Here is a 24,986-nt window from a genome sequence, read left to right as displayed (position 1 = left end):
TATCTAGAGTGGCGCCACCCGTGCACCAGAGGGTCCCTACTAGTTATCTAGAGTGGCGCCACCCGTGCACCAGAGGGTCCGTTAGCAGTTTCATTACAACAGTTTTCTGCGCTGAATGAAAAGTGCTAAGGGAATAAGATCATCCAATCACATTATTTACTGTATTTGTTTCCTATGGCTGCTGTAACAAATTATCACACTCAGTGGCTTGGAACAACAGAAATTTGGTGTGTTAAGTCCAGTACAGATACCACTGGGCAAAAATCAAGATGCCAGAAGGGCTGCATTCCTCTGGAGGCTCTAGGGGAGAATCTGTTTCCTCATCTTTTCCAGCTTCTAGAGGCCACCTGCATTCCCTGCCTATGGGCCCCCTCCTTCCTGTACCCACAAAACCAGCAAAGGTGGGTCAAGATCTTCCTACATCACATCACTCTGGCCTCCTTTACCTCTCTCATCCACTTGTGGAGACTCTTGTGACTACAGTGGTCCCACCTGGATCATCCAGAACACTCTCCCTATTTTATAGTTGGTTGATTAGCAACCTTAATTCCATCAGCAACGTTAATTTCTCTTGCCATGTAATATAACATTCACAGGTTCCAGGGACTGGGACACAGACATCTTTGGGGATCATTACTCTGCTTACCATTATTCTGCTTGGTAAAACAGTTCTCAGCTTGAGTCAGGAGGTCCTCGATATCTGTTTTTGACAAAGAGACCTCTCAAAGTCCTGGTTTCACCATCCCCAAAATAAGAACAGAATGCCAGTTTCATATAAATGTTGTAAGGATTCGTGAAATCAATTCATTTATTCATTCACAAGCAGCTCTGCTAGTGAGACCCCATGGATAGGGCCCAGCCCTCATGAAAGTACCTGGCACCGAAGTAGATTAAAAATAACAGGGGCGCCTGGGTGGCTCAGTCGGTTGAGCCACTGCCTTCGGCTCAGGTCATGATCCTGGAGTCGCTGGATCGAGTCCCGCATCGGGCTCCTGCTCAGTGGGGAGTCTGCTTCTCCCTCTGACCCTCCCTCCTCTCATGTACTCCCTCTCTCTCATTCTCCCCCCCCCAAAAAAAAAAAAAAAAAAAAAAAAAAGAATAAAAATAACAAAACAGCAGCAGCAGCATGCTTAATGAAAGCCTTCTCGTGACATGACAAGGGCTAAATACACATTCTCTCCCTAACAGCCACTCAACAAATATGTCCCTTATAAGCATTCTAGATATCACCATTTTGAGACACGCAGTACAAGAAGTTCTGAGAGCACCAAAGACATTCTGCCAACCCAATCTCTCTCGAGCCCATTCCAGTCGGGCCCCACACCACCCCCACCACCTTGAGCCACCACAGCTGCTCCTATATCGATGGCCAGTGGCCTCACCTTTGCAGATTCAAGGGTCAGTCCCTAGAGGTCCTTTTCTTACTCCTCTCCATGGCATTCGGCACAGTTGGCCATGCCCTTCTTCCTGAGATGCATTCCTCCCTCAGCTTCTCGGACACCACTCTCATTTGGCTTTCTTCCTATCTCACTGGCTACTCCTTCTCAGTGCCCTTTGCTATTTCCCTTCATCTCTCAGATCTCAAAAATGCTGTAGTACCCCTCAGGTCCAGGTATCAGGCTTCTCATTTATCTGACCTCAGGCCCTAAATGATCTCATCCATTTTCATTGTTTTAAACACCATCTAAATGCTGACTCAAAAATTCTTATCTCATGGGGCACCTGGGTGGCTCAGTCAGTTAGGTGTCTGCCTTTAGCTCAGGTCATGATCCCAGGGTCCTGGGATGGAGTCCAGCATCGGGCTCCCCCTGCTTCTCCCTCTCCCTCTGCTCCTCCCCACTGCTCATGCACACTTGCTCTCTAACAAAATCTTAAAAAACAAACAAACAAACAAAAAATCTTTTCTTTTTTTTTAAGATTTTATTTATTTTGAGAGAGAGAGTGTGCAAGCAGGGGGTGGGGCAGAGGCAGAGGGGGAGAAAGAATCTCAAGCAGACTCCACACTGAGTGCAGAGCCCAACATGGGGCTCGATCTCATGACCCTGAGATCATGACCTGAGCCGAAATCAAGAGGTGGACACTCAACCAACTGAGCCACCCAAGTGCACCCCCCACCCCCCACCCCCAAAATTCTTATCTCCAGCCCATGCTCTGGTCTTTATCCAACTACATACTTGACATTTCCACTTGGATGCCTAATTGACATATCCAACTTACAATAGCCAAAATGGAACTTCTGATTTATCCTACCACCAACACCTTACCCTGAGCACCAAAACCAGTGCTAGCCAGAGTCTTATCCTATCTCAGTTCACAACTCCACCCTTAATTCCTCTCTTTCATTTACACCCCAACGTCCTAGTCAAGAAATCTACTGGCTCTATTTCAAAAACTATCCTAAATCCTTCATCACCTCCAACTGGAGCTCTGCCAAAGCCTCCTAATTGGTCTTGCTGCTTCCTACTTGCTGTCTCCAAGACTGTATTCAAACAGCATCCAGAGCGCTCTCACTAAAACCACAGCCTCCAATGGCTTCCCATTTTACTCAGAGTAAAAACCAAGTCCATAAATTGATTTACAGGCTCTGTGTTCTGGCCACTCACTACTTCATTTCCTAACACTCAGCCCCACTCGCATCCTCAAAGACGTCCAGCAACCCTACTTGAAGGTATTGTGTTTGCTCTTCCTTTTACCCACAAGACCTTTCTCCCATATATTTACTCAAATGTCATCTTATGAGAGGCTCTCCCTGACCACCAGATGAAACAGCACCTCAGCCCGCTCCAGAGTCCCTTAATCCAATGTTATTTTTATCTACAACATTTATTACCACCAAATATGTTTTTGTTTACTCCTCCATCAAAGACTGGTATAGCCCAGCACCCAGAAGATAAAAGTACTCAATAAATATTTGCCGAATAAATAAAATGATCAGTCCATCTTGGACTGCCTAAAATAATTTCTCTCCTAGGTAGCGAAATTATAAATTCTGTTCAAAGATATGTCATACCAGAGTCCTGTTCATCTTTTTGATCTCTAACAAATGGCAGAAATACAGGTTCACAAATCTGTATTTGCATCCGGAAAGTTTCTACTGAGTTTCCAAACATATAATTTTTATAATATATGCTTCAAAGAGAATGTTTATCCAGGCCTGGGTGATGCAATAATCAGCAAAACCTGTTAATATTAATAGCTCATTAAATGAAAGAGCAAATTTTTGATCCAAAGGCTATTTGGAAGGATATATTATAACTCCATGCTCCATTTTTCTCAGCAATCAATCTCATAACAAGGTACATTACCATTTTAGTTACTAGTTGCTCTAAATTTATTAAAATTAATACATGTAAAAAATCAATTTAAGTTTCAATAAATGATTCACAATGTTCTACCCACCAGAAAAGATAAATAAATAATTTTTGTGTGATGCATTTTCTGATTAAAAAAAAGCTATCTCCTGATTTCTCACAATGACTGGTTTTCATTTTAACAAAATTGAAAAAGAACAATCCTGGTGGCTGATGCATCCATAAGTTGCATTTTAATATTCATTTCTCATTTAACATAAATTGCATGTAGGTTTATTTTAAATAGGTTGAGCTACTTGTCCATCCACTTATTAAAATTAATATAGCTAACATATTCAAGGCATTCTGATCATGATATCTGCGAGAAGTGAGCCAGATGTGAACGGGCATCTCTTTAGGAGGCACATTTATTAATAATGGTAGCAAAAAGAAAAAGAGCAATGACACTAATTAACTGCTATTACATGCCAGGCCCAGGCTCAGGCCCAGGGTACGGTGATTTACATGCGATCTTCACTTCAAAGGAACATACTACTGGCAGACTGAGCTTTAGTTTAGCTACTGAGTTGCATTTGCTGGAACGCTCACCTGGTACAGAACACACTACTTCTCTGTCTCATTACGGGCTCTTCTCTTTCCTTGCCGCTCCCTCCTTAGCCTGATGGTTTCCCTTGTTATTTCTCTCTTTGCTGTGCAAGTTTCATCTTGAAATGCTAGGCTAACTATCTGGTGCTTCTACTGCAAAGCTCTTTGTATGGCACACTAAACTCTTTGAAGAAAAGGTGGAATATACTTCTAGAACCTATTCAAAGTAAGCCAGGTTTAAGAAAATACATCTCTCCGGGGTGCCTGGGTGGCTCAGTTGGTTGGGCAACTGCCTTCGGCTCAGGTCATGATCCTGGAGTCCCGGGATCGAGTCCCGCATCGGGCTCCCTGCTCAGCAGGGAGTCTGCTTCTCCCTCTGACCCTCCTCCCTCTCATGCTCTCTGTCTCTCATTCTCTCTCTCTCAAATAAATAAATAAAATCTGTAAAAAAAAAAAAAAAAAAGAAAGAAAGAAAATACATCTCTCCACAAAGCAGAGCTGCTTCAGATTCCAGCTCTATGGCCAAAGTACGCCACAGCATATTGTTTCTGGTCCATTGACAGGAAAGACCCTATGGAAAATGATGACATTTCTGTAATGTTGATGCCACAACTTCTTCTCTCTGCACCACTGATTACACTCAGAAATAAGTCAGTGTTGTGTTAAGCTGTTACAATTTTGGAACTGTTACTGTGGCATAGCCGACCTCTCCTGCCTACTATAGTACCTGATAGGATTGTGGTTCATCTTAAATGAAATAATCCATGCAAAGCACTCAGCACAACACAGGGCACATAGTAAATGGATCTGAAAAAATTAAACTGATGCTTCTTCATGATTTAAATACTGTCTTCATTAAAATGTGTATTATATGAAATGAACCAGATGTTAGAATTATCTGGCAAGGATTTTAAAGCAGCCATCATAAAAGTGCTTCAATAAGCAATAATAAATTCTCTTGAAACAAATGAAATAATAGGCTATCTCAGCAAAGAAATAGAAGTTAAAAAAAAAACAACACAACAAAAAACGGAAACTTTAGAACTGGCAAATAAAATAACCAAAAGAAATAACTTAGTGGATGGGCTCAACAGTACAGTGCATATGAGAGAGAACATAAACAATGAACTTGAGAACAGATCCATAGAATTTACCCAACCTGAACAAGACAGAAAACTGACTAAATACATGAACAGAGTCTCAGGGACCTGTGGAACAATAACAAAAGAGCTAACATTCAAATTACTCAAGTCCCAGAAGGAGAAGAGAGAGTGGAACTGAAAAAGTATTCAAAGAAATAACGGCTGAAAACTTTCCAAAGTTGGTGAAGGACACAATCCTACAGATTGAAGAAGCTGAGCAAACTCCAGTTAAGATAAATCAAAGAAATCCACACCAAGAGACATCATAATCATAACTGCACTTCTGGAAACTAAGGCAAAAAAAAAAAAAAAAAAAAATCTTGAAAACAGCCAGGGAAATAGGACACATTATTTACGGGGAAGCATCAAGGACAACACATCTGTCATTTGAAATGACAGAGGCCAGAAGAAAATGGCAGAACATTTCTCAGGTTCTGAAAGAAAAGAACTGTCAACCACAAAAGCTATATTTGGTGAAAATATCCCTCAAAAATGAATGGGAAATAAAGACATTCTCAGATAAAAAACACAAGAGAATTTGTGGCTTGCACAATGACCCCTAAAGATCAAAGAAGTTTTCTAAGTAGAAAGCAGCAAAAGATAGAAGATAACAGAAGGCTTAGAACATTAAAATGAACAAAGGAATGGGTGAAAATAAGGGTAAGTATAGTAAATTATGAGTTTTTAAGGTAATATTTGATAGTTGAAGCAAAAAGTTTAATACCAACTCTGCTATGGTGTTAAAAAATGTAAATATTAAGACAACTGTGCTTAAAACGTGGGAACAAAAGAGGGACATAAATGAAAGTAAGGCTTTTATACTTGACCAGAAATTGTAGGTGGTAAAATATCATGGATACCAGTAGGCTGATATGTTACAGATGCATATTTTAATACCTAGAGCAACATTAAGAAAATCATACAAAGTAATACACTTAAAAAAAAAACTATGAATAAAGTTTTAAGATAGAACCTTAAAAAAAAGTTCAATTAACTCACAGAAAGGGAAGAAATGAGAAACAAGAGAAATGAAAAGCGGAGGAAACAGCAAAAAGATGGGAGACTTAAGCCCTAACATGTCAATAATTACCTTAAATGTGAATGATCTAACCACACCAATTAAAAGACAAATTGGCAGAGTAGAAAAAGTCAATCTGAAAATGTTACACACCTTATGGTTTGATTCATATAATGTGCTCAAAATGACAAAATTATGGGAAGGAGAACAGATGGCAGAGCTGGGGGGGGGGGGGGGGGGAGCTGGGGAGGGAGTGGCGGTGACCATAAAAGGGAACCTAGTGGTGAACAGTTCTGCACCTTGACCGCAGTCGCGGTCACGTTACTCTTCACATGAGACAAAAGTGCACAGAATGAACATATGTATGCACACGTGCACAAATGAGTGCATGTAAAACCTGTGAAATCTGAGTCAGGTCTCTGGATTGTTATCAATATTGATTTCCTGATTGGGATGCTGCACCGGAGAGATGCAAGATGCTACCCTTTGGGAACTGGGTGAAGGGTATAGAGAATCTCTGTTATTTCTTACAAGTGCATGTGATTCTACACTTCTCTCAACATTTAGAACTTTAAAAAAAATATCTTAAGAAAAATTGTCTACTAGAGCTAAAAACAATTTTTGCTTTATGTAATCTTGGCTGAAATAAAGAGAGCAAGAAATAAACCAAACCTTTTCCCTAACTCCCTCGTTTGAGTGTGAGGTAAGGAAGGAAAGACATGCAGTCTCATTTTGAGTCCCACTGCTTTACAACCCAAAAGTTCTGCAACATTGAGACAAAAGACTACAAGAATATGTACAGAGATGGATGTGTTTTGTTAAAAAAAAATAATAATTGCATTGTTTTGCTAAGTATGTAAGTATTCATATTTGTAAAAACTTGGAAAATGAAGGCAGATGATAGTAAATAAAGTTAAGAATCACATAACCCAGTGACACTATGGTCCTGCTGTTTTTTCTATGCTTACATGAGGACTTGGGAGGGTGGAAAAAAATTATATTATACCCAAAATCAGGAATCAGTAAACTACAACCAGCCCATCTAGCCAGATGTCTGTTTTTATACAGCTTTCAAGCAGGTTTTTACATTTTTATATGGTTACGTACCTATATAATATCCTCAATACTGGCTCTCTGTCTGCAAAGCTTTAAATATTTACTGTGTAGACCTTCACAGCAACAGCTTGCCAGCCTCGGCTCTCAGGGACATTTCTGTAAAATGCTTTTATCAATTATAAAGATAATACAATTTCTTTCTGGACTTTTAGCTTGTTTCCAAATTTTTATATTATAAACAAAGTTGCAATGAACACTCTTGCAGCTAAATTCTGACACACAAAGATGGATGTACTTTTCAAAGGGGATATAACTTAGTAACTAACATTTATTTAATATTTTTATAAATGTTTATAACTATTTTCTAAATAAATAACATTCTTTTATGACAAAACATGAGTTTATTATAATTATCACTGTTATCCATAAATTAGCAAGACAATTCTCTATTCTCTAGAGAAGGCAAAGTTCAAAAATTCTGAAATTGGTATTTTCGTTGAACAAGCCACAATCTGTAACATCAGCCAAAATATCATTTTATACATAGGCAGGAGTTCCAAGGGAGAATTTTTTTTTTTTTTAATCTTGTCCAATTCTACAAAGGTACACAGAGGAAGAGTCTGGAATAAAATTAGAGAGGTCACAGGGAAGTCGGAGGCAGTGTAACCACACAGTGGAAGACCAGGCTCTGGAGTCCAACTGCGGGATTCTAATGCATTTACCAGCGGGTGACCCTGGCATTCACCTAAACACTCTAAGTCTGTTTCTTCACCTGTAAAATAGAAGCAATAATCATGGCCAAAACTTGGGCTAGTGAATATATCTAAAGTGCCAACTGCTGTTTCCTACACTAAATGTGTTTGTTTTTGTAATAATCTTCATTATCAAAATAGTCTGAACACTGCTCATTCCACTACACCACCTTTGCTCCAAAGAGAGCTCAGAAGCTCCTCTAAAGCAAGTAACTTGTAGGATTTTAAAAATAAAATCCCAGATATTAGCTTGATCGTTTGCTTTTCTTTAAAAACATATTTAATATGAAAGCATATTATTTGTTTCAGCCTGATCAAAACCATTATAAAAGGAGTCACCAATGGACTAGAAAAGTACCACTTCAAAGGAAAAAATTGAATAGAGATAATCAACTTCAGGTTTAAAACGTCCTTTTCCTTTAACTGCCTAAGAGTGGAGTTTAGTCAATTTCTTACAACACAGCTGAGCTAGACGCTTTGGAATCCTCTGGACTCCCCTACCGAGTTCGTCTCACATACTATCCCACGGTTCCTCTTGACTGAACTTGCGAAGCATTTCCTTCTTGTTTTCTGCTCCTGCCTAGCCCAGACTCCTACATCCCTGTTATCTCTTTAGGCACTTGCACTAGAACTTCCTGCCATGAGTCTCTCCTTCCAGTTCATCTGTCACCAGCCCCTAGCCCCACCCCCAACAATCAAGGCTTTCGCTGGCTCCCCAATGTCCATCAGATCAAGTCCAAACTGCCTGGTTTGACACATTAGTAGCTCTACCACCTCACCCTAGCTTCCTTGTCCAGCCTCATGTCCCCACCTTCCTCCACATTCCAGCCACATCGAGCGCCTCCCAGCTGGTTGGCCAAACGTGCATGCACTTTCTTTTTTTTTTTTTTTTTTTTTAGTATGTTATGTTAATCACCATACATTACATCATTAGTTTTTGATGTAGTGTTCCATGATTCATTGTTTGCGTATAACCCCAGTGCTCCATGCAGAACGTGCCCTCTTTAATACCCACCACCAGGCTAATCCATCCTCTCACCCCCCTCCCCTCTAGAACCCTCAGTTTGTTTTTCAGAGTCCATCGTCTCTCATGGTTCGTCTCCCCCTCCGATTTCCCCCTCTTCATTCTTCCCCTCCTGCTATCTTCTTCTTTTTTTTTTTTTTAACATATATTGTATTATTTGTTTCAGAGGTACAGATCTGAGATTCAACAGTCTTGCACAATTCACAGTGCTCACCACAGTCCATACCCTCCCCAATGTCTCTCACCCAGCCACCCCATCCCTTCCACCCCACCCCCCACTCCAGCAACCCTCAGTTTGTTTCCTGAGATTAAGAATTCCTCATATCAGTGAGATCATATGATACATGTCTTTCTCTGATGGACTTATTTTGCTCAGCATAATGCCCTCCAGTTCCATCCACGTCATTGCAAATGGCAAGATTTCATTCTTTTTGATGGCTGCATAATATTCCATTGTGTATATATACCACATCTTCTTTATCCATTCCTCTGTCGATGGACGTCTTGGCTCTTTCCACAGTTTGGCTATTGTGGACATTGCTGCTATAAACATTGGGGTGCACGTACCCCTTCGGATCCCTACATTTGTATCTTTGGGGTAAATACCCAGTAGTGCAATTGCTGGATCGTATGGTAGCTCTATTTTCAATTATGTGCATGCACTTTCATCACTCAGTCTCTTCCCAAAGACTCGCCCAGCCTCTGCCTAGATTCATCTTCCATATTTAACTCTTGACGACTCCAAACGAAGCTGTTCCTGACTAATCAGCCACTCCTCTGGGCTCCTGCAGCACTCTGCCACCACCCATACCATAGCAATCGTCCCCAAGCGCTGAAAACAGCTTAGAGCTTCAAAATGGGAATGAAGTTCTTTTGAACACATACTTCTGTGTTACACACTTCTGTGTTATGCTTTTCAAGAGTAAAACACCATTTAAGAAACAGTCTGGCTTGTCATATCAAGGTGGAATACACAGTGGATTATATATTAGAAACAAAAAATAGTAGAGGCAAGGAACACTTTAGTTAGTTATCCTACAAAATTTGCCACAACTCATTTAGTATTAACATGAAGGCAAGACCCTTAACTATGTTACCTATTAAATAACATACTTACTCTCTTGGTTGTTAATACAGTTTTGAATTTCTACTTTTTAAAAAACTTTATTTATTGACACAGAGAGAGAGAGAGAGAGCACAAGCAGGGGGAGCGTCAGGCCAGCAGAGGGAAAGGAGAAGCAGGCTCCCTGCTTAGCAGGGAGCCTGATGTGGGGCTCATCCCAGGACCCTGGGATCATGACCTGAGCCAAAGGCAACTGCTCAACCGACTGAGCCACCCAGGCACCCCTGAATTTCTACTTTAACTGCAAAGTCAACTTAAAATTCTCAAAAGTTTTACGTGCTGACATATACACCACTGTCGATTACATTAATTATACTACACCCGGCAATTTCATTTCGTTTGGTTACAGGTTTCAAGAATAATGAAGAAAACACAGACAATTTTGAGCAGTTAATATTCCTTTCTTGAACACACAAAATGAGAAGTTGGAAGAAAACATAAGGGAAAAACTTCAATGACACTGGACATGGCAATGATTTCTTGGATATGACACCAAGATACAGGGAGAAAAGCAAAAATAAACTCTACTACATCAAAATTTTAAAACTTCTATGCATCAAAGAATACACTCAACAGTGAAAAGGCAACCTATGGAATGGGAGGAATTATTCAAATATTGCAAACTGTATAACTGAATAGGTATATATAGAGAGATAGATATATTCTTTATATATTACATTATTTATATTCTTTATACATAGTTAAATCACAACTCTATAGATGTGTATCTATATGTCAATCCATCTATTCATCTATCCTATTCACAAGTTGTTGAGTTACACATAAATACAATAGGTATATCTCTATCTTTATCTATCTATCCATCCATCCATCTTTATCTGATAAGGACTAACATCCAGAATATATAAAGAACTCCTCAACTCAACAACAAAAAACAAAACAACATGATTCAAAAATGGGCAAAGAGGGCGCCTGGGTGGCTCGGTCGTTAAGCGTCTGCCTTTGGCTCAGGTCATGATCCCAGGGTCCTGGGATCGAGCCCCACGTCAGGCTCCCTGCCCGACAGGAAGCCTGTTTCTCCCTCTTCCATTCCCCCTGCTTGTGTTCCCTCTCTCGCTGTCTTTGTCAAATAAATAAATAAAATCTTAAAAAAAAAGGGCAAAGGACTTGAATAGACATTTCTTCAAAGAAAATATGCAAATGGCCGACAAGCTTATGAAGAGATGTTTGATATCACGTAAACACTAGGAAAATGAAAGAAAACCACAACCTGTCAGGAAGGTTACTATAAAAACAAACAGAAAAAGAGAAAAAACAAGTGTTGGCACAGATGTGGAGAAATGAGAACCCCTGTTCATTCCTGCTGGGAACATAAAGTGGTGCAGTCTCTATGGAAAATGGGTATAGCGATTCCTCAAGAAATTAAAAATAGAATTACCATGTGATCCAGCAATTCCACTTTTGGGTACATATCCAAAAGAATGAAAAACAGTTGTCTCAAAGAGATATTTTTTAAACTCATGTTCATTGCAACATTGTTCACAAAAGTCAAAAGGTAAATGCAACTCAAGTGTCGTATCCATCAGTGGATCAACAGGTAAAATGTGGTATGGACATACTGTGGAATATTATTCAGCCTTAAAGAAGAAGGAAATTCTCTGACACATGCAACAAAATAGATGAACCTTGAGGGCATGCTGCTTAATGAAATAAGCCAGTTCCAAAAAGACCAATACTGCAAGATTCCACTAATATGAGATATCTAGAGCAGTCAAATTCAGACACAGAAAGTAGAAGGGCAGTTGCCAGGGGGTGGGGGGTGGGGGAAGAATGGGGAGCTGTAATTTGATGGGCACAGAGTTTCAGTTTTGTAAGATGAACAAGTTCTGGAGGTAGGCTGCTCAGCTATGCGAATGTACTTAACAATACTAAACTGTACACTTAAAAATGGTAAGACAGCAAGTTTTTTAAAGATTTTATTTATTTATTTAGAGAGCTCGAGTGGTGGGGAGATGGGGAGAGAGAATTTCAAGCAGACTTCATACTGAGCGTGAGCCCAACACAGGGCCTGATCTCATGACTGAAATCAAGAGTCGACGCTTAACTGACTGAGCCACTCAGGTGCCCCAAGATGGCAAATTCTGTTATATGCATTTTACCACAATTAAAAAATTTTTAATTAAAAATGAATTTAAAAATTTTAAAAAGAAGAATTTCAGAATAACCTAACGCTAGGGTCTTCCCAGTATAAAAGCCCAGTCTAAAAGAAATGCAGTATTTCATAAGGGAGCAGATAAATTATTACAACTGTTATTTGCAGAAATGGAAACTATTTGAGCACTTGAATAAAGAGGCAGAAGTACATGAAGGAAATGCCTGCCCTGTAAAAGCCAAATTAACAGTGCAAAACCCACTGGGGTGATAGAGGAAGAAGAGAAAAGGAAAAATATTCTTTGGCAACAGAACAATGTCTCACAATCTCGATCCTGGATCTGGAAAGTGATTCAAACTGAGACACCAGGACATACAGCTCCAAAGATTAGATTATAAACCAACTCACTATACTTAAAAGCCCAAACTTGGCCTATCACCAGCCTGACTCCTTTGTTGGCCCATGAACCGACTAGAAGCTGTACTACCTGGGAAAGTAGCCACTCTGTGTCCCAGAGTCTCGGGGAGTCTCTCCAAGCCTCACAGCTGAAGCTGCAAAAGAAGCACCAGCACTACTTCTAAAATACAGGCTGAGGACCACTAGCTTTCATGGAGGGTTTCCCATGAGATGCTTCGCAAACAGCAATCTTACCTAACCCTAACCACAACCACACACAGGAACCACATGAGGGAACTGAGGAATACAGGAGCTGGATGTTATGCCCACGGCCACACAGCAGGTATAAAGTATAGCTGAGATATGAAGACCTGCCTCCACAGTCCCTCAGTCCCAGCCGATGCAGAAGACACCAGAGCCAGGAGGCAAAATGATAGGAAGAGCCCAGATCTGGGGGCTAGAGTTTGAACTCATTTCTCCCGTGAACCAGGTGTCTGATGTTAGACAGTCAGGTTACCTTTGGGGGTCTCAGTTCCTTCGATTTTAAAAGAACGATCTTTTCCTTTCATTTCTTTCCTGAGTGGTCAACTCTTACTTCCTCCCTTCCTAGTTTTTTGTCCATTTCTATTCTGAGTTTTAAAATTTCTGGTGGAAAGATAGTTTTTCCTATCTGCAAATGCTTGTTTAAAGACATTCAATTCATGATGGAGTGCTATGCTGCTGATCGTTTTAGCTGAAAATGTTTGGTTCTCACTTGATTTTCTTACTATATTTTTTTGAATGGATGCTCCCTGCCATTCCAAGTCTCATATTGCCTGGACAGCTCCTGCGAAGGGGATGAGGTATTTAAATGGTTTACTAGGTCTCTTAGTTACACGGGTAAATGAAGTGCATTTTCTTTAATAAATGGTTTTGGATATGTATTTCCCCACTTATACTGAAGTTTACAGCACACCCTGTTTCCTGATTACGTTGGAGGCATGAGTTATGTGTCTTTTGTTTGCTCTCCTTATGGATCTGTTTAGTATCTGAAGGATGTGTGGAAAGATTTATTTAGGTGGCTGCCAACATCCTCCTCACCTCTGAAATGAAATTCTTGGACAGGATTCCAACACTGCAGAATTCTATACCAGTGATTCTGAGAATATGGGTTAACCAGAAATCTCCAAAAATGAGAATGGTAAGCTAAACTGCTTTTCAGTATTTGATTAAACATCAACACGTATTACACCGTATCTATAAGCAAACTCTGTAGTGCCTTATCGGGAGCCCCAAAGAGAGGATCTGAGGTCCTCAGCAGTGCAAACATTAGGAACCATGCCTTTATGGCCAAACTGCAAATGCCTAACAGCGTAATATATAACATGTTCTCTAGATGAATATGCTTAAGGCTGTCTTTTCCCTGAAAAAGCAAACAAAATCCAGATAATCACTATATACAATATCAACCTAAATTTATAGACTATACTGGTTACAGTCACATTGGTGTGAATTTCCAGCAGGTTATCATAGATATTTTTTCATTCCTCTGAGCTAAATGAAATAATAAAAGGAAAAAATATGATTATCATTATTAGTCCATCCATAAAATTGTAAGTTCACTAATTTGTGTTAAACTTATATCTTATGCATACTCTTAAAAAAATTTTTTTAAAAAGCCCACCCTTATATATTACTTTATTCTCCTTAAAATATAATCTTTAGCACAACTTAGCTCCTTAATAGTTTTTCGAGTAGTTACTTTCCTTATTTTATGAAATAAACTATAATTTCAATGATTTAGAAATTACACCAGTGAGCATGTCGTATTCATTAGAAGAATGAAGAAAGAATAAATATTGCAGAACCTACAGTGGTTGCTTTAAAATTTATTATTTATTTATTTATTTATTTATTTATTTATTTATTTATGAAAGAGAGAAAGATCCCACGCAAAAGTGGTGGAGGGGGAAGGGGCAGAGGGAGAGAGAAAATCTTAAGCAGGCTCCACACCCAGCGGGGAGCCCAACTTGGGCTTGAGATCATGACCTGAGCTGAAATCAAGAGTCAGATGCTTAACCGACTAAGCTACCCAGGGGCCCCTAAAATAACAGATTTTCTGTGTCAAGATTAGTCTGTAAAACTTTGCATCAAATTTCCCACTGCCAACACACTTCAGGTTAAATTACTATTCAAGATCAGGAGAAAGCATTCCTTTTCCTGTTCATTTAAGTCAATCCATTTAACATTTTTAAAGACAATTGTCACGTTCTTCCCCAAGGCTCAATCATCTATGGCCCTACTTTACAACCCCAGGCCCCAGCAATGTCACATTTAACAAGGCAGAACAAGGTCAAGATAACATGGTAAGCAAGAAATCCTCAGGCTCCCAAACGACCACCTTACCTCAGACTCATCTGTAGATTCTTCGAGAGACTCGGTTTCCTACAAAGCATAGAGGGGGGAAAACGGTCAGGATGACAAAAGAATAAGATAAGGGAAAAGAGTTACCACATCCCCACCACCAACATCCACCTGCCTTTTCTGGGAACTAATTTGCAACTACAGTTGAAAGGACCCCACACGGCGTGACTCTCATAGGCCTCCCACAACTTTCCACATCTGGCAGGATTGAGATGGTTACTCTGGGGCCACTCAGACCCCCGGCTCCTGCTGACCTCCCTCGAGTGGTCAGTAGGTTAATGAATGGCCCCAGGAACTGTCATGTGAGTATACAGAAGGCTCTTTCCTTCGCTAAAAATGGAAATGGGTCTGGCAAAGTAGGCTTACTGATCTTGGAAGGGAAGAGGAAACTGCCATCTCAAATTATCTGTAAGCCAATTTTTATACTGAAAAGCCCTTGTGCTATTAATCACTGCGCTATTAATCTGAAGTCAAAATGATTGTCTTGCTTAAACAGCTTTTTACAAAAGAATTCCCCTAGAGTGGTACCTAACAGACATTGTGCAAACAAGCTCTATAATTTACATTCACTCTTTAAACCATTAACCGGAAGACAAATTCTGCCATTTAACACAGTTTCCCCCTTGCTAGACAATGAATCTTGCTGCTCTGGAGAAAACAAAGCAAAAAGGGAAAAATTGACTTGATCCTGCTAATCTCTCACCTGTCCACTGAAAGAGAGAATCTGCTGATGCCACGCATCCTCAAAGAGGTCAGCAAAATGAAGATTTACTTAACGTACTTATAGATATCAATAGCAATAAAAGGTTACAACTAATATGCTGACACTGAATGTAAGCATTTTACAACAATCCATGAGATAAAGAAAGAACAAAAAAATGGGGCAAGGACATTTTAGATGTAACTAATATTTTTCAAGAAAAAAATAAACATTTTAAAGCAAGTTAGATGCATATATTACTCGGTGCAAATTGTATAGCAGGATAAACACAAATCTGGTGTTTGAAAACATTTTAATTTCATTCATGAAAAACTAGGAAGAACCTGGCAGGTGGCAGGCAGCCTATGGAATGGCCTTGTGGACAATACAGTTCCTGCTCTGAAAGGCCATCTGTAAAATGGGGACGAATGTTACCTGTACTTAAGAATTTTATTGTTGTTGTATCATTACCCACAATGAACCCAAGAATCTGCTCTAAATCCCAATGCAGCCCATTTAGTTTGAATGTTCTTCTAAGTATTAGAAAATTCTTATTAATTTGGAGCTACACTCTCTCCACAGTAAGTTTTGTTCTTAGCACCAATAAGACACATAAAAAATCCAATTCTTCTACTACCTGACAGTTCTCCACAGAGTTAATGACACGTATCACGCCTGCCCTTCTAAATTGTTTTTCCTCTGTGCTAACCATCCCCAGATCCTAGTTCTCGTCCACTTACCATCCTGAACCTTCTCTTTTGGACACACTCCATTTATTATTAACAGTCACTATTCTGACATCTTTACTGAACATCTATTACATATATCCCCACAATGCTAAATGCTTTGCACCTAGCATCTTAGAATTTCCTAATGACCCTTGAGGTAAGAACACCGAGGCTTAAAGGCTGAACCTAATGACTTCTGACACCCTTTCTGTCCCTGACTATTCCTGAATATTAAGTTACTAACATCAGCAAAATGAGGCTTTGATAACCATGCCAATGACCTGCACCTAGATTCCTATTCCCCAACTCAAGAACTCTAGAAGGACACTGGATTACTGTTTCCAGAAAAATTCCATTAAACCTAAGGACATTTTTTTTTCTTATCTGAAATCCACTCAAATAGGCACATGCGGGAAAAGGGCAAATGTCCCATTTATGTTCTCCTTTAAAACAAAAGCATAAGTCCCAACCCAGCAATTTCAACCAAAAACTCAAAATCAAATTAGACTCTTGCTCTGTACCAAAAAGCACGCAATGCCAGCATCTGACACCATGAGGCATGCAGCTCTCAGAAAACTGAGCCTTCGGGGAAAACCAGGCTGTCAGAGAAGCTTCCTGTGGCTGCTGGTATCAATGAGAATATTTATTCCAAGACACTCTCAAACTGACCCCCGGCACCAGCACAAATCTCCCAGACGTAGCTGTGGCCTCAAAAAAAAAAAAAGAATCACACTTTTGTCCACAATCCTCCCAATGCAATGCATGAGTGCCTTCAGGAATCAGCCTGGCCTGCTATTTCTTAGCTTCAGCCACTCAGTAAGCCCCTCTGCTTAATGTTCTAGAGACTGAGGGGCAAACCAGAAGACAGGAAGTAAATGTCTCAGTGAGGGATCCAAAAGCTAGGCTCAACAGTGAGGAAGGGTACAATTCAGTGTCAGTGGTTTCCAAACATTTTTTAACTTCACACTATCTTTTAAAGAACTTCAAATCCTGGGGGCGCCTGGGTGGCTCATTTGGCTAAGCGACTGCCTTCGGCTTAGGTCATGATCCTGAAATCCCAGATCAAGTCCCGTAACGGGCTCCCTGCTCAGCCGGGAGTCTGTTTCTCCCTCTGACCCTCCCCCATCTCGTGCTCTCTCTCTCTCTCATTCTCTCTTGCAAAGAACTTCAAATCCTGAAAATATAAGTTACAAAACTGGGCTGTTCTCTAAGTGAAATAAACCAGACACATATTGTAGATTCCACTTATATGAGACAGAAAATAGAATAGACTAGGGGCTGGGGAGGGGAGTGATGGGGGGTTAGTTGGACTTAAATGGACTTAATGCTACTGAATCATACACTTAACAATGGTTAAAGTGGTAAATATTATATTTTACCACAATAAAAAAATGCGCTGTTCTGTTTGAAGCAAATATGATGAGCTAGAAGGCACAGAGTGATGCAAATGTAGAGCTGGACAAAATCTGGGCAACAGCTGAAAGCTAAACTCAACTTCTTTTGCAAACCAATCCCTTAAATTCAATCACATATCCAACAATCCCGGTGCCTTCACGTGTGACCACTTGAATCTATACACTGTTGGGGGGGGGGGGCAGTGTGCAGAATTTGGGGGAAAATGGAGGCTGGAACCCAAGGGAGGCCAGCCCGATGTCTGCAGGATGAAGAAACAGAGCAGAGACCAGGCCCCAGGAAATCAGCCTGGCTTGGGGATAGACCTGAAACACTCAACTGCAATGCCACCTTCTCTCCTTCCCAACAGAATGTGTGACACAGCTAAGCTTAATGGAAGACAAGGTGAGAGAGATCCCAATGTCAGACACAGGCAGAGATAAGAAGATATATTTATGGGACACATATCTGATAACCCTGTATCATCGAGACCTCCATTTCAAAAAGCTCAAAGAAGCTGTGGCCAGTTTGGGGCACTCAGGACTAGGCTGGTTGAGTAGGAAAGATGAAAGAGTACCTGGGGAGTGGACAAGAGTGGGCAGACTCAGGGTACCAACCCCGTTGAGCCCCCCAGGCTTAGCTACCGTACTCATTGTAGTCTGCAAAGGAAGGAAAACCTGGATGTCTGCTCAGAGTGGAAAAAGGGACCAGCTAGGTGACCTAGTGACCCAGTGCCAAATCTGACTTTTGCATCACAATCACATAAACTCAGTTTGGGGAACTGGCTAATACCCAGGCAAATGTTCCCATCTTCACAGATTCTGATGCAGTAAGTCTAAATTAGAGCTTAGAATCACAAGCATTTGGTAACAAAAACACTGAGGAAGGAACCAAGTTCCCAGAAGAAACAAAGGCAAGGGTGACTGAACAGCCAAGAATGGGGAGCTGCATGAAACACAGAACCCCAGACCTGAGGAGTGCTCCCTCCCTAAGGTGGTAACATGGGTACTAGAGAGACCACGAATAATCAGCTGGTGACACTGGCCTTCAGCCAGCCAGCCTAGACAAAGAGGAGAGGAAAAACCCATAAGGCAATAAGTGCGTCCAGCTAATTTGTGAGTACAATTTAGTTTCATGATGGTAAAGAGTGGATCCTCTGAAAATTTCTCTGATCCTGTGTTTTAGCAAACTCTGGTTTGGGGCTTTGTTTCTTCTTTAGTTATTAGTGAAGTTGCTTTTAAAAGATCTTGATCAAACTGTAAAAAAAAAAAAAAAAAAGAGAGAGAGAGAGAATACTGCATACTTGAGCAAAGCCCAAGTTTGGATAATAAACTGTTGTCTGACAGAAGACACTTTGAGCTGGCCACTTTAACATACTTTATCTCATTTCATACTCACAAGAGTTCTGGAGAGTAAATGCCCCAACTTGCAGGCAAGAGAACTGAGGCAAATATTTGTTGGTCTTTTATTTTACACACAGGGCACAATCACATGGGAGTATACGTGCTCATGATCTGCCATCTGATAATAAGTAAATGCTCTACGATAAGGATAACATTTCCCCAAATTCTAAAATGTAGAGGGAAAATTCAAAAAAAGAAATGCTACTCTCTTAAGGAACAGGTGGTCTGACTGATCAAATATTTTAATAGACTAGGTTCCCTGATGGTTGGTTGGAAAGATGAACAGGTACCTGGGGGGATGGCACAGTACAAAATGTAGGAAATGTAATCTATAATACATTTGAATTAGTTAACTTCCAAAAGTTTCAAGGTAAGGGCACCTGGGGGGCTCAGTCGTTTAGTGTCTGCCTTCGGCTCAGGTCATGATCCCAGGGTCCTGGGATCGAGCCCTGCATCAGGCTCCCTGCTTGGTGGGGAGCCTGCTTCTCCCTCTCCCACTCCCCCTGCTTGTTCCCTCTCTCCCTCTCTCTCTCTCTGTCAAATAAATAAAATCTTAAAAAAAAAAGTTTCAAGTTAAGATAAAACAACACGAATTATACTGCATCTTACTCATAATTTGACATTTTCAATTCAGAAGGCTCTTCTCCCCCTAATGAATTCATTTAAACATTTTATTAAGCACCTAGTACCTGCAAAGCACTAGCCTTCTGAGAGATACAGACATGAGTAAGCTCTGTCCTTATTCTTGAGGACTCAGCAATCTGTAGTAGAGATAAGACAAATACACAAACAACCAGACTTCAAGCAGAATGTTATCCATAACAGAGATATGAACAAATACTGTTGGGCATCTGTGATAATGAAGGTCAACTATAAATCATTTTAAAGCTAAGTAAAACTGCTGTTTAGAAGATTTCCAGGCAGAATATAAGGTATTAGCCCTTTCTGTGAACTATAAAATATGTATGTAGTTATTTCTGCAAACTACCTTCAGCATTCTCAGCATAAACAAAGATTTCCCAATGACAAAAAAATGTTCAATCATATCCAAAAAAGTGATTTTCTAGTTTGAGAGCCTATGAACTACTTCACATTATGTTAATTCAGTACAGATCTTACTATTTTGGTTCTTTCTAAAATTAAAGAGGGAAAAAAACAATCACCAAAGAATACAATGCTCAGAAAAGTTAAGAGGAGAGATTTAGCTTTGTCTTGCTCATCATAAAGGGCTGCTTGCTTGTATTTACAGTGCATGATGCCAAGGTAAAAAACTTCCTTTGACCTAACCCGTCATCGTAGCTAATTTTAATACACATCTCAGTTTTTTTTTTTTTAAAGATTTTATTTATTTATTTGACAGAGAGAGACATAGCAAGAGAGGGATCACAAGCAGGGGAACTGGGAGCGGGAGAAGCAGGCTTCCTGCTGAGCAGGGAGCCTGATGCGGGGCTTGATCCCAGGACCCTGGGATCATGACCCGAGTCGAAGGCAGATGCCCAACGACTGAGCCACCCAGGTGCCCCACACATCTCAGTTCTTAAAGCGTTCTGGGGGGAAAAAATATGTCAAGATTTTCTAAAAGGTTCAAAGTGGCAGAACAGAAAAATTAGCAAACTTATTTAACTCCAATTTTGTGAACTTTTAGCCTTCAAAAAACTGTATACAAGAGGCCAGATTTTATTTTTATTTTTTTTTAAGATTTTTTTATTTATTCACTCAAGACACAGGGATACAGAGAGACAGAGAGAGAGAGCACGAGCAGGGGGAGAGGCAGAGGAAGAAGCAGGCTCCCCACTGAGCCAGGAGCCGGACGTGGGGCTCGATCCCAGGACTCTGGGATCATGACCCGAGCTGAAGGCAGATGCTTAACCATCTGAGCCACCCAGGCTCCGCAAGAGGCCAGATTTTAATGGCTTCCTTACTGTGAAATGCACAAATCAAGCAGGGTGAGAAAAGTCTAACCATTTTTAATCTATAAAGGACTGATACTATAGGTACAATTATTTACTAGCTTTAAAAAATAAACAGGACTTTTGGTGAATGTTTGCTTCTTTCTGCAACTGACAAAATATTGGTCTTTTTGAGAATGATACTGATAGGGGGATGAATGCCTATTCTAACTGTATGCAGACTGTTAAAAGTGTCAAAGGCGAAATTACAACTTGAAGGACATTTATTAAGGTGATAAGGGCTCATTCTATTTCATAAAGTAAAAATAATAATAATAAATAAATAATTAGAATTAAGTTCTTAAGTATTTTTTAAAAGATGGAATGGGGTATTCTAGTGAAAAACTGTGAGCTTTGGCAATAGAAAACTGGAGGTTTATTACAGATACAAGCCTGAATAAGTTACTTTAGGTGTCTGAATTTCCATTTGCTTATGTGTAAAATTCAATCATTTAACACATATTGTGACACTATTCTAGGTATCAGGCAAACAGCAGTGAACAAATCCTTGCCATCCTGAAGCTTACATTCTGATGGGGAGAATATACAGAAATGAACACAAAAACATACAGAACAAATAAACAGAAATTTTAAAACGTCCTATGTCAGATGGTGATGAGTATTAAGTGTTAAGAAGGAAAATAATGCAAGAAAGAGGTTTCAAAGAATGATCAAAGAAGATCTCACTGAAAAAGATAACACTTGGACAAAGACATGAAGGAATTGAGGGAGAAAGCCCTGTAGATTATCTGGGGTCAAAAAAGGGGTGCAGCATGAGCAAAGGCCCTGAGGTAGAAACATGCCAGCCAGTTGAAGGAACAGTAAGAAAGCCACGTATAGCTGATGCCCAGTGACAGAAGGAAAGCAGAGAAGAGTAGTGGAAAATGAAGTCAGAAAAGGGAGAAGGAGCATCTGGGGCAAGGTCCTATAGGACAATTCAGGTATTCTAAAGGAGCCTGGCTTTTCCTCAGAGCACAACAGGAAGCCATTAGAAGGTCTGGAACATAGGAGGTGCCTTGTCCTGACTTATATATCAGAATAAACATTTACCATACAGAATTCTTTTGTGAGGACCAAATGTGACGTGAAGGGTTTACACTGAAAAGTGCTATAAAAATTCAGAGCATTCTTATTTTATCACTAACATTCTATGTGTGCTTTTTACATCAGACAGCTTTGCCAAACTTCTCTTCTACACAAAACAGTAGTAAACAAATACTAAGAGCAACTTTCTCCATTTCTACTACCTTGTATCTAAGATCTTGGCTTTTTGCTTTTAAATCAAACTACAAATAAGCTATATTTCAACCTGAAAGACCAACAGTGTGAAAACCAATCTTACCACTATCATCAAACCTAGCAATGACTCATGAAATTACATGTGCTTAAGGAGCATTTTTCCTTTGAAATGACTGGATTGGAAAAGGGAGGCTTCAGTGGTTGGAAGCAACACTCCTGTTATCACAATGACCACCCAAACCAAATTTCTACCTTATTTCTTAATTACTAATATATATCAAATGTACCAAGGGCAAATCTTCATTATGTAAATTAAGTATGTCACAAATGGTATAAATTATCAACTAAACTTCTTTTGTTATGGTACAGCTCATCATAAATCACCTTTTAGAGGCAATTATGGAAACTGATGACCCTGTTAATTTGTAAGGAAAAACACTGACAACCTGAAATGACCCTGGAAATGGAAAAATAAGGTATTTCCTCACATTCTGGCCTTTGCACTTTTCTGTCTTCTTGATACCATTTTTTCGTTTCAACAAACTGTATGCAGTTTGACTACCACTATTGCCTGTAGGAAAATAACTCTAACGCCATCACTAACAACTTCTCTAAACTCAAGCGCCTCATTGCCAAGTGTGGACTGGCTTTGCCATCTGATGTTCTGCCTGCCAGCAACAAATACTCTCATGTAACTTTTACTGACCCCAACTTTTACTAAGCACTTTAACTGTTGTACTAACTTATTCTACATTAAACCAGTCTCTGAGAACATTACTCTTATATCTCCAACTTATATTTAAAGTTAAATAGCCCAATGTCACATATTAAGAAAGAGAACCAGCACTGGAGCCTAGATATTTTTGCTCCAGAACAAATGCACTTAACCAGTGCTGCACACCATAGGTGACCTAGCTTTGTACCTAAAAACAATAGGTATGAAACAAAACTCATCATCTACTCTCTCCTAGCCAGCCCTTTTACAAATCAACTCTAACTGCCTTAACTTCGACTGGAAAGGAACTTAAATTTCAGTCACCTGGCCTCAAAATTCAAGCCATCGCTTACGCTTCCCCAAGGGCAGTCAGTCCCTGGGACAGCCAGGCTGCCTTCAAGCCAAAATTTCACGGAGGACAGGCCACAAAGGCGGCGGCAAAGGAAGGCCGCCTCACGAAACCCGGGGGTGTGTCGGAGCGCTCCCCCCCGCGCCCGGCCCACGGTGTCAGCCATCCCACCCGCCTCTCTGCTCCCCGAAATGGACTTTCGCCAGCCGCGCGCCCGGCTGTGGGCCTCCCTCGCCCTCCCACAGCTCCGCACCCCCGCAAGCTCCGCTCCAAGCCCCGACGGCCTCACCCTCACCGCTCACCCCCTCGCCTAGCAGTTTCAGCCTTTACCTGCTCCTCTGCTTCCGCCATGGTGCCGCCGGGGAGTCACATGACAGACCGGAAATGAGAGAAACCGAGACACTGGGGCCCAGGGGCTGCTGGGAAATGTAGTTTCAGCAACATCTGACCCCCGCGTCTTTTCCAGCTGGTGAGCCTGTTGGGCCTCATCTCTCTGCTTCTGGCTCTCCAAGCTCAGTGGAGCTGTGCTCTGTGGAATTTGAACAGAACCATTGTTAATTCCATGATTTATTTTATTGTTGTTCTTACTGGTCCCGTGATTGTGATATTAGTTACTAATATTTATTATATATCAAGCCCTGGGGTTATAGTTTTGCATGAATTTTCTCATTTAATCCTTCCACCAATCCCTAGTGTTTTCCCCATTTATAGAGGAGAACACCATGGCTCAGAGGTCACACAGCTTGTGAGAGGCGGAATACAATTCGAATTTGGCAGTGTCTAATGCCAAAGACTCTGTGATTAGCAAATGCTGTTTAGTCTACAATTGTTCTTGTCCTTTTTAAAAAATATATTAAGTGAATATAAACATAAGTCAGTCTTTGCAGTGGAGAACCAGATAAAAATTTATACTTCAAAAATATTTGGTTAGCTTGTACTGCTTGCTGCTTTAAATACCACAAATTGTCATTTGTGGTGGGTGCCCGGTGCCCCTTTTGCCTCCTGTGACCTAGAAGAAAATCATAAAAGGAGGTCTCTAACTGTAGCCTGGTCAACCCGTGATTCCTGTGGCCTCATGTGAGACACTTGTGTTTTCCCCAGGGTTTAAATGGCCCTAGCTCAACCTTCTTCCCCTGACCCTTGCTGGGGTCCCTCTCCCAGTCTGCTGATCCCTCAGTCACAAAGGAATGATGAAAGACCAACTCAAGGCCTTTATGTATCCATAGACAAGCACCAAGTACCCTAAGTTTTGACCTTTCCAATCTGAGAGTTTCTAAGATCTCCTGCAATACAGCTTGAACCCAAACATTGCTCTCAAGTTCCATTAATTCAAGTCCCACAAGAACACTTATACAGACCAAAAAGATGTGGAAGCCCTTGGTTCAGTCTCCACAGGAAAAAGAAATAAGCCTAGCCCTTCTACTTTTCTGATTTTTTTTAACAAACTGTAATTTTGTCTTTTTCCAGTATGATCTGGACTCACCCATAAAACTCTAGTGGGTCTGACTGAAGATATAGCCAAAGTTTACTGCAGATTTTCCTCTGCTCTCTCAAACCTCAGAGACTCTGGATTCCCCAAGTCTGTTCC

At 40.5% G+C, this 24,986-nt stretch overlaps 1 protein-coding gene across 2 annotated transcripts in view; it reads right to left on the bottom strand.

Annotated features, from left to right (window-relative positions):
* Window positions 1-23,787, bottom strand: part of VPS41 (VPS41 subunit of HOPS complex) — a 174,674-nt gene extending 150,887 nt beyond the window's left edge. Inside the window, exons 1-3 of one of the 2 annotated variants that reach the window (XM_035026532.1) lie at window positions 23,729-23,749; window positions 14,906-14,944; window positions 647-700 (exon numbers count right to left, since the gene is read on the bottom strand). In XM_035026532.1, coding sequence (XP_034882423.1) covers window positions 647-649 — 3 coding nt within the window. In that variant the 5' untranslated portion in view covers window positions 650-700; window positions 14,906-14,944; window positions 23,729-23,749. Of the gene's footprint in view, window positions 1-646; window positions 701-14,905; window positions 14,945-23,728 lie in introns of both variants that reach the window. The other variant, XM_035026530.1, reaches the window with a different exon arrangement.
* Between the last annotated feature and the right edge of the window lie 1,199 nt (window positions 23,788-24,986).

Source organism: Mirounga leonina, unplaced genomic scaffold (genome assembly GCF_011800145.1).
Source record: "Mirounga leonina isolate KUSES-001 unplaced genomic scaffold, KU_Mleo_1.0 Mir_199, whole genome shotgun sequence".
NCBI lineage: Eukaryota > Metazoa > Chordata > Mammalia > Carnivora > Phocidae > Mirounga > Mirounga leonina.
This window is presented reverse-complemented; position numbering and strand designations above follow the sequence as displayed.